Source organism: Nerophis lumbriciformis, linkage group LG02 (assembly GCF_033978685.3).
Source record: "Nerophis lumbriciformis linkage group LG02, RoL_Nlum_v2.1, whole genome shotgun sequence".
NCBI classification, from domain to species: domain Eukaryota; kingdom Metazoa; phylum Chordata; class Actinopteri; order Syngnathiformes; family Syngnathidae; genus Nerophis; species Nerophis lumbriciformis.
In genome coordinates, this window is record NC_084549.2 from 13,837,202 (window position 1) to 13,854,377 (window position 17,176).

General features: G+C 38.7%; 1 protein-coding gene across 2 annotated transcripts in view; it reads right to left on the bottom strand.

The window, feature by feature from the left end:
• Nucleotides 1-17,176, bottom strand: part of LOC133587874 (cystatin-like) — a 51,133-nt gene that overhangs the window by 32,146 nt on the left and 1,811 nt on the right. Inside the window, exons 2-3 of one of the 2 annotated variants that reach the window (XM_061940399.1) lie at nt 13,157-13,255; nt 12,946-13,072 (exon numbers count right to left, since the gene is read on the bottom strand). In XM_061940399.1, the coding sequence (XP_061796383.1) occupies nt 12,983-13,072; nt 13,157-13,255 (189 nt within the window). In that variant the 3' untranslated portion in view covers nt 12,946-12,982. Of the gene's footprint in view, nt 1-12,945; nt 13,073-13,156; nt 13,256-17,176 lie in introns of those variants that run through there. The other variant, XM_072915546.1, reaches the window with a different exon arrangement.

Here is a 17,176-nt window from a genome sequence, read left to right on the forward strand (position 1 = left end):
TGAAGCATTAGGACACCTGACTGAGTCCCGCCAATGGCAGCCAGCCAAGGGTTTATATGTGTGTGTGAGTGTGTTTGAGAGTATGGGGGGGAGCTGGGGTTCGCCTTTCAGCAGCACTCTTCAACAACACAAAGAAGGGTGGGGAAGCTGTAGTCTTCGAGAGTGGGGAGGGAAAAAAGGGGTAGCTTGGAGTAAAGAGGTGGGGGCTCCAAGCCTTACCCCCTTCACCATCTGCTGCCCAGGCTAAGTGAGGACAGGGGCAGGGCCCGGTGGACGACGTGAGTGGCGAAAACACACACCCGTACTGTAGAAGCACCTGTTAGTGTGTCGGTGGGTGGGTGGGCCTACGCGGCAGATGGACCGGGTAGGGATGGACCTGGCACCCATTGACATCACATATTAAAGAGGGAGTATCCCCCGCCCCTTCACCCACATTCCTAACCCGTGCCAACGAATGCCAGCCAATTCTTTACGTTTTGGCCCGTTTGATTAAGACGTCCATGATTAAAGACATTAGGGGCTGAGTGGGGGAGGAGGGAGGAAGGGTGTGTGTGTGTGTGTGTGTGGTGTGTGGGGGATCACTTATCCATAAGGCTTTTACTGTAAACAAACACCAGCCCTTTTTCACTAATGCCACTTAGCGAGCCAACATGTTATCTAATTCAGACACAACTGATACCATATACTGTACATGCACTTGTCGGCTAAAAAATCTTTTTATTTTGCATACCTGCACAACTTATCAATTAAAAAGGTTAACTGTAAGCATGTTGTTATGTGTAATATTAGTAATTATTATTATTTTCCAAACTATTAGTATCTGCTTTGTCTTCTGTGTTGTACTGATACAGTATACCATACTTGCCAACCTTGAGACCTCCGATTTCGGGAGGTGGGGGGAGAAGGGTGGGGTGGGGGCGTGGCTAAAAGGGGAGTATATTTACAGCTAGAATTCACCAAGTCATGGATTTCATATATATATATATATATATATATATATATATATATATATATATATATATATATATATTTATTTATTTATTTTATTATATATATATATAAAATAAATACTTGAATTTCAGTGTTCATTTATTTACACATATACACACACATAACACTCATCTACTCATTGTTGAGTTAAGGGAGAGGCGCTGAATTTCGGGAGTCTCCCGGAAAATCCGGGAGGGTTGGCAAGTATGCAGTATACTGGTAGGAAGATTTAGGGTTTCATGCATGACTTCTTGAGACCCAAATGAAAAATGTTGCACCCAAACTTACAAAGAGATATCATTTATTGGCGCAAAATGAACACAGTGTATATAAAGCATGAATGATAAAGAACAGACTAAAATAACTAAGGATATCACCTGGTCTGGTTGTGGTCAACATGCTGATTGCCAAAATTCATTAGTTTGTTGTGTAAATTCATGTCTTGTGTTAGTTATGTACAGTATGTGTGCCGTTGTTATGGCCATACATTTCATATTTTCATTCTGCGACCTATTTAGAGTAGACCCAAGACCGATTTTTGACACCCACCCGCCAAAGGAAAATCAGAAGTGTGAGCACTAGAACCGGGTGTAGTACGGACAAATGGGGCCAATTACTTTCAATGTGATTTTATTTTTGTACTTGTCTTAATCCTTTTGTATGTGTTTTTCACTTTTCTCATCTTTTTTTAAAAGCCTAACCAGGGACAAGGGTTGCAAATTAGCCTGTGGCTAGAAGTCCTATGTGCTTTGACACCGGCTACCTGTGGGTAGCAATGTTTAATTGTACTGTCCCTGTCAAATAAATAAATAAATAAATAAATGTTTTCATTCTATGTTCTTTATCATTATTGCATGACCAGCAAATGTCAATATTATGGCCCAAAATTACATCATTTAAGTATTAGATCTAATTAAAAAAAATCCTGTTTGATGCAACATTATTCTGTGTTGTTTAATAATTCATGCAAGGTATATTTCCATATTATGGTAACATGTATACAAACTTATATTTATTTTGTTTTGGTGCCAGAGTTCAAATTTGAAGTTTAAGTTGCCGCAATAAAAAACAAGCAGTGGCTCATTTTGAGTCAGTTTAGGAACCTTTGGTGTACTTTTGTTGTGTTATGGCAGTGGTTCTTAACCTTGTTGGAGGTACCGAACCCCACCAGTTTCATATGCGCATTCACCGAACCCTTCTTTAGTGAAAAATAAAATGGTTTTTTTTTTTTTCAAATTCAAGAAAAAGTCGTATGTTTTTTTACTGGTGCACAAAATGAGCCGTGCATGAGCATCACCTTGTTCAAAGAACAAAACCAACAAAGTGCATGAACTCACAACAAATTACACACCTTACACACATTACCATGAATTGATTAACGTGGACCCCGACTTAAACAAGTTGAAAAACTTATTTGGGTGTTACCATTTAGTGGTCAATTGTACGGAATATGTACTGTACTGTGTAAACTGTACTGTTTCATATAATGTATTCTCTTCCTTTGCAATCTACTAGTAAAAGTTTCAATCGATCAATCAAAAATCTGTTCAGGAGAGAGCACACAGAAGATAATACAAATAATAACAGCAGAAATGAACAAATTAAAAAGATGGTTTGACAAAAACAGACTATCTTTGAATCTCAGTAAAACTAAAATAATGCTATTTGGTAATAGTAGAAAAGAGCATCATACACAAATACAAATAGACGGAGTAGACATAGAAAGGGTAAAAGAAACTACATTTTTGGGAGTATTAATAGATGATCAAATGAACTGGAAATCTCATATACAAAACATACAACATAAGGTGGCAAAAAACATTTCAATAATGAATAAAGCAAAATATGTCCTGGGCCAAAAATCACTACCGGTACATATTCTTTACTGCTCGCTAGTGTTACCATATCTGAGTTATTGTGCAGAAATATGGAAAAATAACTACAAATGTGCGCTACATTCGCTAACCGTGTTACAAAAAAGATCAGTTAGAATAATACATAATGTTGGATATAGAGAACATACAAACCCTTTATTTATTAAGTCAAAAATATTAAAGTTCGGTGATTTGGTAAAATTGCAAACAGCTAAAATGATGTACAAAGCAAACTATAACCTGCTACCAAAGAATGTACAACAATTCTTCTCAACTAAAGAGGAGAAATATAACCTTAGAGGAAAAAATAATTTAAAACATTTATATGTACGTACAACACTTAGAACTTTTAGCATATCAGTATGTGGAATTAAATTATGGAATGGATTAGGTAAATAAGTTAAAAATTGTACTGATATGATCCAGTTTAAGAGGTTGTTCAAAATAATAGTGCTTACAGAGTACAAAGAAGAAGAATTATGAGAAATACTTTCAACCTTATTGAAAATAAGATATTCTTCATCTCAGTATGTTAATAATGACTGAATTAATTAATTAATTACATATTACAAAACTGTTGTATACTAATTCATAGATGTTATTTTATTATATAAAAAGGTCAGTAAATGATTCTATATATTTGTAAACGCTTTGAAGTGGGAAAGGGGTAGGATTAAATAAGCTTTGCTTCTTCCTACTCCTTTTCGGGCATGATGTAAAATGAAATGATATGAAATTGTGTGATGTATTATGATGTAAGTGTGTTCATGTTCGAAATAAACTAAAGAAAGAAAATAAAGAAAAAACCTGCAAATCAGATGGAAAATTAGAGGGAACATTGTTTGGGGGTATCCATAATACGCCGATAGGGAGAAGTTTTTATTTACACGATAAGTCGGATGTGTCTTTACTTCCGTGGCGGAGACTCCGACGAATCCCTGAGGCTGACTCACCGAACCCCTAGGGTTCGATTGAACGCAGGTTAAGAATCACTGTGTTATGGTTATATATTTATTTATTTTTGGTAATTGTGGAACCAAAGGGAGAACCCCTATCCATTTCGGTTCTCAACCCAATGGTAAACCTGGCACCATAAAAGGGACATTTACTTAAGCATATTCTGCAGCATTAAAGCAAGATTTGCTTTTTATTGGGGAAGCCATTATGTCTGCCTTTTTCTAAAAAAAAAAAAAGAAAAAAAAAAAAGGGGGTCAGAGCAGCAGACAGTTCAGTCTTGCTGAGCAGTAATCTGAAAATACCAGTAATCCTCCATACACACACAGCCCTTCTGGAGGGTGAGGTGGTACAGTATAGCGTCGAGAGGTGCGGCCTGGTCTCCGTTTCAGCAGAGCCATGTGTCTGTGCAGGCTTGACACGCAAGCGGAGCCTTACAGCTGCCAGGACTCACACTGAGAGATGAAGCACAGTAAAGCTGCCCCCGGTCACTCACTGGAATAATTGCCACTTTTTTTTTTTTTTTTTGGGCAAGGCGCATACAATGCAGACTTTAGAGTGGAGGTCACTGGGCTATTGTTTATGCTCATAGGCAGAGGTGGAAAGCAACAAATGACTGTACATTTAGTGGAGTTACAGTAATTTAGTATTTTTTGTCTGCCTACTTTTACTAATCTAAAGTATGTTTTCTTTCAGTTATTGTACTTGACCAACTTTTTCGGTGGAATAGGGAACATTTAAAATGGAAGAATTATGTGTAGGACAATAGGCCAGCAATTCACCCAGTAATGATTACTATAAGTACATTTCAAGTATCGTAGTTCCACTGTACATTGAAGCTAGGACATGTGCACCATGAAACTTGTCTTGAGCTGTGTGGTGTTGGTTGCACTTGTTGTAAAGCAGTGATTTTCAACTAGTGTGCCGTGAGATATCGTCTGGTGTGCCATGGGAAATTATGAAACTTCACCTAATTGGTCCCAAAAATATTTTTTGCAAATCAATAATGACTGGGTAATCTTGTAATACTCCATATCAGTAGGTGGCAGCAGGTAGTTCATTGCTTTGTAGAAGTCGGAACACGTCGAGGATGGTTTGTCGTGATCCCAATATGCAGAGCACAGCGGGAGACAGCGTGCAGGTAAAAAAGGTATGTAACGCTTAAACCAAAAATTAACAAAAGGCAAGTCCCGCTAGGAAAAGGCACTGAAGCATAGTGATGGCTATGTAAAACAAAAGTAAAACTGAACTGGCTACAAAGTCAACAAAAACAGAATGCTGGACGACAGCAAAAACTTACAGCGTGTGGAGCAAAGACGGCGTCCACAAAGCACATCCGTACATGACATGACAATCAACAATGTCCCCACAAAGAAGGATAGCGTACGCACAACTTAAATAGACTTGATTGCGAAAACAAAGCAGGTGCGGGCAATAGCACTCAAAGGAAGGCGAGAAGCTGCTACAGGAGAACACCAAGACAGGAACTAAAGCACTACACACAGGAAACAACAACAAACTCAAAATAAGGCACGACAACCTGGTGGAGTTTCATTTTTTAACCTTTTCTGCTGGTGGTGTGCCTCCGTATTTTTTTTTATGAACAAAATGTGCCTTGGCTCAAAAAAGGTTGAAAACACAGTTGTAAAGCATTATTAATAGGGAGGTCAAAAATAACAGTTAACTAATGTGATTTACCACAAAAAAAATATCGTATTAATCATGTATAGAACTCATGAGTATGAGTTTATTTGTATGTCATATTTCCTCATATTAACACGTTAATTATAAGTCTGATATTTATAGTGCACCTCTAATAAAAACAAAGCTGACAAATATATTTTTGCCTTAAAAAAAAAAACATATCGTATTTGCTTTGAAAATGAAATTAAAAAAATTTGGCCCCCAAATCTCACGATTTTCCGGTTTGCGGCCCTCAGGGGAAAAAGTTTGGACACCTTTGCACTAGAAGGCTGTCATGGAGATGATCTTTGACTATAAGCGCTCTAAAAAAACAGCATAGCGCTCCTCTGACAACATAGAACCAAATCAAATGTCTACTGCAGAGGACGCTTTTTCTCCAAAATAAAAAAAAAATAAGACTAATAGTGATGGGAGAAGTCCGGCACCCCGGTCCTGAGCTCAAACTTGTAATAAATAATTCACCCCTATACAATATCCTACCCTAATACCCTACTGTGCAATATTACCCTTCGAGTGCAATACGTCCGACACTGATTGTTATTACTTTATAACAGGACGGCGTGGCGTAGTGGAAGAGTGGCCGTGCGCGACCCGAGGGTCCCTGGTTCAATCCCCACCTAGTACCAACCTCGTCATGTCCGTTGTGTCCTGAGCAAGACACTTCACCCTTGCTCCTGATGGGTGCTGGTTAGCGCCTTGCATGGCAGCTCTCTCCATCAGTGTGTGAATGTGTGTGTGAATGGGTAAATGTGGAAGTAGTGTCAAAGCGCTTTGAGTACCTTGAAGGTAGAAAAGCGCTATACAAGTACAACCCATTTATCATTTATTATTACTCCGGTACTCAATTCTTATTTTTTATCTTTATTAATTCTTGTGTGATTTATTTTTATTCCATATTTGTTTCCACTACCGCACCTTAAGTTGGAATCCTTAATCTCGTTATATGCGAATAAAATGACAATAAAGTCCATTCTATTCTTCTTCTATGGAAACGTGGCCCTCAGAACAATTTAGTTGAAATAACGCCACTATTGACGCTTTGGCTCAGGGTGTTCTAAAATTTATGACTGGTTGTGTGTGTGTGTCTATGTTTATATGTAAATCAATTTTTTCATTTGTTACAGATTAACCATGCAATTTATTTTGAACACACATACTGTACTCCTTTACCTTAACACAGTGCTTCTCGCTTATTTTCTGTTAGACCCAACCCTAAGAAGAAGAAAACATTTTGTGGCCCCCCTCTCTCCGCCTCGACTACAAATAGTATCATTTGTCTATAAAATTGTTAAAAGTACACCTCTGCGTAACATTGTATCCTTTTAAACATTTAAGAGAGCAACTTACAACAAAGAATAACTAACACTGAAAACATTTAAAGTGCATCAATTTGAATGAAATATTTAAATAAATAAATCCTTATTTAGACTATGAACATTTTTGACCGACTTCAACCATTTGATACTGACAAATTGAAATTTAATAAACTCAATAATACATTTATATTGATAGGCAATATTATCACAGCAGCATAATATACGAAAAACTTTAACCTACAAAACAAAAATGTAACAATTTGTGCTGATTTGAGTATTTTAGTCAGAATGAGGAATTCAGGATAATGGCTAAAATGAGGACGCTTTGTAGTGCACAGCTTTGCAAAGGAAGGTTTGAAGCGTGATACTGCATGATATTGATAAAGCATGTTCTCCTGGGCCTGCCCCGCTATTTGAGAAGAACTGCCTTGACAACAGATGGTTACCTGAAAGGCGACATGGGCTGTTATATGGTCGGTGATCAGGTCAATGAGTGGGGAGACTAGTGTGCTCACTGGCAGATTACACATCAAAATCAACCAACAATTTAGTTGAAATAACGCCACTATTGACGCTTTGGCTCAGGGTGTTCTAAATTGTATGACTGGTTGTGTGTGTGTGTGTCTATGTTTATATGTAAATCCATTTTTTCATTTGTTACAGATTAACCATGCAATTTATTTTGAGCACACATACTGTACTCCTTTATGTTAACACAGTGCTTCTCGCTTATTTTCAGTTAGACCCAACCCTAGGAAGAAGAAAACATTTTGTGGCCCCCCTCTCTCCGCCTCGACTACAAATAGTATCATTTGTCTATAAAATTGTTAAAAGTACACCTCTGCGTAACATTGTATCCTTTTTAGGGATGTCCCGATCCGATATTTGGATCGGATCGGCTGCCGATATTTGCCAAAAATTGCGTATCGGCAAGGCATGGGAAAATGCCGATCCAGATCCAGTTTAAAAAAAAACTCCGGTCCGTGTTTTCCAACGCACCAATTTAAATAATACATTCCACTTTTCTGCTGCTCCGTAATTTCCGTTCCGCATTTTCCAGCACACTTTCAACACATCCACATGTCTGTGAATTCTCAGCAGTTGCTTTTAGCTGCTGGCATTACACGACAGGCTCTTCTCACTCTTTCCTGTGTCTCCCTCTCACAGACAGCAGCGCACCTTCTTACACACGTCACATACTGTCACGTCATACGTCACGTCATACGTCACATACGTATACGTCCTCCCCGAGCAGAGAGGTAGCAGCATGGCTAACATTAGCTGTGATGCTAGCGCAGCCGTGCGAGCAACGCTCCCTCTAAGGTGCTCGCCTGTGCAATTGCGCACTGTTTAAGCGTCCTCTGCGCATAGCAAATCTATGCCACGCACAAAATCTAATAAAAAAATAAGCGCATAACAATTTTCAACACACCGACACGACAGAGAAAACAGTTTTCGTCATCATTGTTCAAATATTGTGACGTCTGTCGAGACGCTTATCTCCATTCGGTGCCACACGTCCACACCATCAAAATGCTGAGGCAAAAATGTCCACATCAACACCGTATGAAAAAATTTGTGATTTTTTTAGTTGTGATTTCCTTCTCTGCATGAAAGTTTAAAAGTAGCATATATTAATGCAGTATGAAGTATGAAGAAGAACGTTTTAATGTAGACATGCAAGCCTTGAAAGAAAATTTTGAAAATCAAGACTACATTTCCTGCAAATGGGTGCATTTCTACCCTATATTTTAACTTTAGATTTATTCTCATATCAAACTCTTTTGGCTGTCTTTTTGACACTTACATCCGGCGCCCCCCTCCACACCCTGGACTATAAATAATGTAAATAATTCAATGTGACTATCTTGTGTGATGACTGTATTATGATGATAGTATATATCTGATGGTATATATCTGTATCATGAATCAATTTAAGTGGACCCCGACTTAAACAAGTTGAAAAACTTATTGGGGTGTTACCATTTAGTGGTCAATTGTACGGAATATGTACTTCACTGTGCAACCTACTAATAAAAGTCTCAATCAATCAATCAAAACACATAGAATCATCATACTGCTGTGATTATATGCATCAAGTGTTCATTCAAGGCTAAGGCAAAATATCGAGATATATATTGTGTATCGCAATATGGCCTTAAAATATCGCAATATTAAAAAAAGGCCATATCGCCCAGCCCTAGTTCAATGATGCCATTTCTGTTTGTCATGTATAATTTTGTCTATTTTGTGTTTATCCTTGAATAAACAGGTCAGTTTCTTGTTACCAACCATTGTGTATTAATCAAACTCCCCTAATTCAGCTGGCTAGTTGTTATCAAGAGTACTAAAACCCTTTTCAACATGATTCTGACAACTAAGTAGGCTAAATAACTTTAAACTTTAATACATGCTCGGATAGGCCAGTATCGGTCGGTATCGGTCAGTATCGGTATCGGATCGGAAATGCAAAAACAATATCGGTATCGGATCGGAAGTGCAAAAACCTGGATCGGGACATGCCTAATCCTTTTAAACATTTAAGAGAGCAACTTACAACAAAGAATAACTAACACTGTTTTTAGTCTGAAACAGGAAACATTTAAATTGCATCCATTTGAATGAAATATTAAAAAAATTAAATCCTTATTTAGACTATGAACATTTTTGACAGACTTCAACCATTTGATACTGACAAATTGTAATTGAATAAACTCAATAATAAATTCATATTGATAGGCAATATTACCAAAGCAGCATAATATACGAAAAACTTTAACCTACAGAACAAAAATGTAACAATTTGTGCTGATTTTGGTTTTTTAGTCAGAATTTGGAAGTCAGGATAATGGCTAAAATGAGGACGCTTTGTAGTGCACAGCTTTGCAAAGGAAGGTTTGAAGCGTGATACTGCATGATATTGATAAAGCATGTTCTCCTGGGCCTGCCCCGCTATTTGAGAAGAACTGCCTTGACAACAGATGGTTACCTGAAAGGTGACATGGGCTGTTATATGGTCGGTGATCAGGTCAATGAGTGGGGAGACTAGTGTGCTCACTGGCAGATTACACATCAAAATCAACCTCAATGATACTCTAGCAGTGACGTGCAGTCACTAGAGGCAGGTGAGGCAGGGCCTCACCTGCCATCATGGAAAGAAAAAAAATGTAAAAAGAAAACTTTTTTATTAAATTGTTATATGTATCCAGTGATTATACTATAACGTTATTTTCCATTTAACTTCACCCGTTTTAGATAATTTTTATTTAAAATCGCTGAATTTTCACATTTGCCGTTCAAATACTGAGAAGAGACGGTGCGGTGAACAGCAGCCAGTTGAGGCACGTCACTGCGTTGTGCCTCACCATGAATTGCGGACTCGGCTAACTGCTGGTCTGCTGTGCAGTGAGACCGTATTGCTATATGAATTATATTATACATTTCCATAGTTTAGTTAGCTGAGGTATATAATGTACAGTGTATTTTGTCAACAACTGTATGTTCGTAACGTATTTCTTGTGCCGAGCGATCATAAAACGGCTGCAAAAGACGCACTGGCTGAGGCTCGCCTCCTGCACCCCCGCCGTAAAATGCACGGCAACCCCTGACGGGAGTGTTATATCAACCAAAGCCCACACTTAAACTTTCCACGTGCAAGATTGAATCTATTTAAAAAAGTTATTTCATAAGAAGCCAAAAAGTGCAAAAACAATAATGTTCGTGTTGGAGGAGTTGTGAATGACTGCAGGGCCACAACATTAGGTACACCTGCAGACTGCAGGTGTACCTAATTCACAACTCCTCCAACACAAACATTATTGTTTTTGCACTTTTTGGCTTCTTATTAAATAACTTTTGTAACCTATTTTTATGGGCTTTCCTCTTTGTGATGTTAAGTTCCTGTTATGCGCTGTTATACAGTATATGCCTTGAGCTCTTATTTTGAAGGCGCTAAGAGCGGAAGTGATGACACGTTGGAGTGGAGCGGAAGTTTTTGAAAGAAGGTAAATAAAGTGGTCCTTGTGTAAACTGGAGCCTCCGTGTTTGTTATTTTGTAGTTTCATACAGTATAGGCGACGTTTATAAACCCTCGGTTACACTTTTTTCAATAGATTCAATCTTGCACGTGGAAAGTTGAAGTGAGGGCTTTAGTTGATATAACACTCTCGTCAGGGGGTGCATTAATCCAGCACAACAGCGGCTCATGGACTTATTTTATAAGTAAAGGTAAGACCATAATAACGTTTTTTTTAATTAAATGTGCTTTTTTGTGTGCTTCAGTTTGTATGTGTAAAGTTAAAGTTAAGTTAAAGTACCAATGATTGTCACACACACGCTAGGTGTAATGAAATTTGTCCTCTGCATTTGACCCATCCCCTTGATCACCCCCTGGGACGTGAGGGGAGCAGTGGGCAGCAGCAGCGCCGCGCCCTGGAATAATTTTTGGTGATTTAATAACCCCCAATTCCAACCCTTGATGCTGAGTGCCAAGCAGGGAAGAATGCTGGTATGAGCTTTTAAACATAACCCGTTAACTGCTGCCAATCAAATGGTGAATAAGATACTCTTTAGGGTTCATATGTTTGTAAATCTGACTGTGATGAAGTCAGTGCCTCACCAGCCATCAACCTCACCGCACGTCACTGTACTCTAGATACAATTGTTACTAAAGTTTTCAACAAATATTGTGCTAAAATAAGATGTTAAATGTTCCTGAATGACATTCTGACAATAAAATTGCACTTGTGTCAAAATATCAGGCTCTTTAAGTTTATTTAAATTATGCAAGAAAGTAATAACCTGTGTTTAGTCAAAATCAACTGTAATTGATATTTGACCGCACTAATAATTACATTTACTGGCCTTGCTGTAATGACGTAGTTTTGTGCATTTGTACTTATTAAAGTCATTTTAGTAAAGCTGGACTTCAACTTAAGTTTTCTTTTGAAGCAGTGGTTTTCAAAGCCTTCCTATGGAGGTGCAGCAGCTTCAGAAAAAGAAAAATATTTTTTTATTTGGGACATGGTCTCCCTGAGAGAGCATGAAGAGGTTAAGGTGGGCGGGTTTGGGGGCGGGTGGGGTTGAGGTGGGGGGTAGGCAGTAGCGGGGGTGTATATTGTAGCGTCCCGGAAGAGTTAGTGCTGCAAGGGGTTCTGGGGATTTGTTCTGTTGTGTTTATGTTGTGTTACGGTGCGAATGTTCTCCCGAAATGTGTTTGTCATTCTTGTTTGGTGTGGGTTCACAGTGTGGCGCATATTTGTAACAGTGTTAAAGTTGTTTATACGGCCACCCTCAGTGTGACCTGTATGGCTGTTGACCAAGTATGCTTTGCATTCATTTGTGTGTGTGAAAATCCGTAGATATTATGTGATTGGACCGGCACGCAAAGGCAGTGCCTTTAAGGTTTATTGGCGCTCTGTACTCCTCCCTACGTCCGTGTACACAGCGGCGTTTTAAAAAGTCATACATTTTACTTTTTGAAACAGACACCGATCATTTCCGATATTACATTTTTAAAGCATTTATCAGCCGATAATATCCGCAGTCCGATATTATCGGACATCCCTAATTTTTTTAGTTCTTACAGTGTCTACAGTAAGGCACATGTGTCAAACTCAAGGTGTGGCCAGCGAAAGCCTGTAAATTATGCGCTTCATAAAAATCACGTCACCGTTTTTTTCCTCAATTGCATGTCTTAAATATTATCTGTATATGCACAAAATTAACAGATTTCAAAACATTTTCAGTCAAATGAAAATACTTTAAGATTTGCTTGTCACCCTGACTTATGATTTCAAAGCGAGTTATCCATCAAATTTCTATGTGAAAAAATGTAATTGTGTAATAACGAGAATACACATTAAAATGCATTTATATTTAAGGGGAAGCCCATTGTCCCACACTGTTAAAACCTCTGCACCTCACTACATTTTACATAGTTTCTGTTACAGTAGACAGTATAAATGCACCCGATAATTTAAATTGTATACATTTTAATTCACCTATTTTCTTCCACTCAGTAGATTTTTAGACTTGCAGTTAAGTACTGCTCATATAGGCATTATATTTCAGACTCCTTGACAGCTTTATATGAACACACACACACACACAGCTCAGTGATGACTTTACTTTAAAAAGCAGTAATCAAGAAGTTAGAGGTTGACACTTGGTTTGAGAAAGCACGTAAGAACCTTGCCAGGGGATTTCTGTAACAATGAAGTTGCACTGAAGCCCCTGTAATTAAATCACATTAATAAAAAGACATGTGCACAATTAAACTCGCCTTGACTCGGTTGCAACATTTTAGGTCAAACTTGCCTTGATTAAAAAGTGGTAAGGACAAGTTTGGGGCATGTTTGTGCAGACCACCGTGCGGACCAGCTCCACATCCAGGAAGTACTTCAAACCAACCACCACCTGCCGGCAAAAGGAATGAGTTATGAAAAGAATAAAAGATACGCTGAAAGAATTCACTGAAGTACAAATGTTGACATGATGCATTGTTTACCCAGAACTTACTGACGTGAAAGAAGTACCGTATTTTTCGGACTATAAGTCGCAGTTTTTTTCATAGTTTGGCCGGGGGTGCGACTTATACTCAGGAGCGACTTATGTGTGAAATTATTAACACATTACCGTAAAATATCAAATAATATTATTTAGCTAATTCACGTAAGAGACTAGACGTATAAGATTTCATGGGATTTAGCGATTAGGAGTGACAGATTGTTTGGTAAACGTATAGCATGTTCTATATGTTATAGTTATTTGAATGACTCTTACCATAATATGTTACGTTAACATACCAGACACGTTCTCAGTTGGTTATTTATACCTCATATAACATACACTTATTCAGCCTGTTGTTCACTATTCTTTATTTATTTTAAATTGCCTTTCAAATGTCTATTCTTGGTGTTGGGTTTTATCAAATACATTTCCCCAAAAAATGCGACTTATACTCCAGTGCGACTTATATTTGTTTTTTTCCTTCTTTATTATGCATTTTCGGCAGGTGCGACTTATACTCCGGTGCGACTTATACTCCGAAAAATGTGGTACTTAGATTGTAAACAAAATGCATAAATGATTTTCAGAGACTAAAATTTAACCAACACATCAACATTTGTGTGATTCATTCTATGAGGATAACCGTATTAGCTTTAGAAATGATTGCAACTCAGAAATAATTATGTCTTTATAAAGATTTTTTGATTTATTAATAAGAGTAGATGCTTCAAAGTAAAACCTACCTTGACCCAAAGAAAGAAAAATATATGCAAACCATTGAAAGTCTCTAAAGAGAAGAACAACTTTCAGGTTTTAATTTACTATGATTTATCTATACAACTTCATTCAGACAAGATGTTCATACACTACCTTTTCTACTATGGAAATCAAATCATTCTCCAGAAACCTCATCCCAATTGTTGCAGAAGGACCCATAAGTGTGTAAAACCTGTATGTTGCATTTCTTTTCACTCCAAGTTCTCCAAAACACTCAAGTAGAACTAGCATAACTTGGATTCATGTTTTGGATTGCCGGAGGATCAACCCTTGACCGACGAGACACATACCAAAGCTACAGGTACTCCATAACGCTGCACGATGCTATAGAGAAGTGCTATTCAACCACTGGCCCAGGAATTAATCTCTATCTATTTTGATTATTGTTTCTCAGCTGTCTGTACATGTTGCAGTTTATAAATAAAGGTTTATAAAAAATGTAAATAAATAAATAAAATTGCCTTTGCGCATGTGCATAGCATAGCATAGATCCAACGAATCGATGACTAAATGAATCGCCAATTATTTTTATAATCGATTTTAATCGATTTAATCGATTAGTTGTTGCAGCCCTACATTACATATATACTTACATGTAAATAAAAAGTTGAAGGTTTTTGGAGTATATTTAGAGTGTTATACAAGCAGAATGCAAGTCCCATTGACTCCATTGTTAGCTGATTTGTTCTGTTTATTTATGATTTAGAATGCATTAAAAAAAGAAAACGTGTTCTTGTCTTAAATATGGATTGTGGATAAGCCAAATTCTAAAAAAGTGCAGCTCCCCTATTACAATCACATTCATACCTATGAACAACCCAAAAGTATCAAGATAACCAACATGCATGTTTTTGATGGGTACCTGGAGAAAACAAGCAAATTCCACATACACTATATTGCCAAAAGTATTTTGCCACCTGCTTTGACTCACATATGTACTTGAACTGCCATCCTATTCCTAACCCACAGGGTTCAATATGATGTCGGTCCACCTTTTGCAGCTAATACAGCTTCAACACTTCTGGGAAGGCTGTCCACAAGGTTGCGGAGTGTGTTTATAGAAATGTTCAATTATTCTTCCAAAAGCGCATTGGTGAGGTCACACACGGATGTTGGTCGAGAATGCTTGGCTCTCAGTCTCCGTTCAAATTCATCCCAAAGGTGTTCTATCGGGTTCAGGACAAGACTCTGTGCAGGCCAGTCAAGTTCATCCACACCAGACTCTGTCATCCATGTCTTTATGGACTTTGCTTTGTGCACTGGTGCACAGTCATGTTGAAAGAGGAAGGGGCCCGCTCCAAACTGTTCCCACAAGGTTGGGAGCATAGAGTTGTCCAAAATGTTTTGGTATCCTGGAGCATTCAAAAGTTCCTTTCACTGGAACTAAGGGGCCAAGCTCAACTCCTGAAAAACAACCCCACACCATAATTCCTCCTCCACCAAATTTCACACTCGGCACAATGCAGTCCGAAATATACCGTCCTCCTGGCAACCTCCAAACCCAGACTGGTCCATCAGATTGCCAGATGGAAAAGTGTGATTCATCACTCCAGAGGCGACGTGCTTTACACCACTGCATCCCACGCTTTGCATTGGACTTGGTGATGTATGGCTTAAGATGCAGCTGCTCAGCCATGGAAACCCATTCCATTAAGCTCTCTGTGTACTTAACGTGGGCTAATTGGAAGGTCACATGAAGTTTGGAGCTCTGTAGCAACTGACTGTGCAGAAAGTGGGCGACCTCTTTGCACTATGCGCTTCAGCATCCGCTGACCACTCTCTGTCAGTTTACGTGGCCTACTACTTTGTGGCTACGTTGCTGTTGTTCCCAAACTCTTCCATTTTCTTATAATAAAGCTGACGGTTGACTTTGGAATATCTAGGAGCGAGGAAATTTCACGACTGGATTTGTTGCACAGGTGGCATCCTATGACAGTTCCACGCCGGAAATCACTGAGATCCTGAGAACGACCCATTCTTTCACAAATGTTTGTAGAAACAGTCTCCATGCCCAAGTGCTTGATTTTATACGCCTTTGTCTCCTCCAGGCTCGACTACTGCAACGCACTTCTTGTCGGGATCCCAAGCAAGAACATCGAGAAACTGCAATACATACAAAACAGTGCTGCTAGGATCCTGATGAGAGTGCGGAAATACGACCATATCTCACCAATCCTCAAATCCCTTCACTGGCTTCCTGTTCCACTCAGGATTGAATACAAAGTCTCCCTACAAAACAACCAGTGCCTCCATGGAAATTCCACCCTCTACCTCAAAGAACTAATCACCCCCAAATCCTCCACACGACACCTCCGCTCCGGACAGGCTAACCTCCTCCAACCTCCGAGGACAAAGCAACGAACTATGGGAGACCGGGCTTTCTGCTCCGCCGCTCCCAGTCTGTGGAATGCTCTCCCTGACCACCTGAGGGCACCACAGACTGTGGATGCTTTTAAAAAAGGCTTAAAAACCCTTATTTAAAAAAAAAAAAAAAAAAAAGCCTTTTTATAGATATATGCATACTAGTTCTAGCTATTAGGCTGTTCTAGTTTTTAATTTTTTTATTATCTTTTTATTATTTTTTTTTTAGGTATGTCAGACTTAGCCTTGTCGTGGTTTAACTCTTATCTTACTGACAGGATGCAGTGCGTCTCCCATAATAATGTGACCTCGGACTAGGTTAAGGTAACGTGCGGAGTTCCTCCGGGTTCGGTTCTTGGCCCTGCACTCTTTAGTATATACATGCTGCCGCTAGGTGACATCATACGCAAATACGGTGTTAGCTTTCATTGTTATGCTGATGACACCCAACTCTACATGCCCCTAAAGCTGACCAACACGCCGGATTGTAGTCAGCTGGAGGAGTGTCTTAATGAAATTAAACAATGGATGTCCGCTAACTTCTTGCAACTCAACGCCAAGAAAACGGAAATGCTGATTATCGGTCCTGCTAAACACCGACATTTATTTAATAATACCACCTTAACATTTGACAACCAAACAATTACACAAGGCGAATCAGTAAAGAATCTGGGTATTATCTTCGACCCA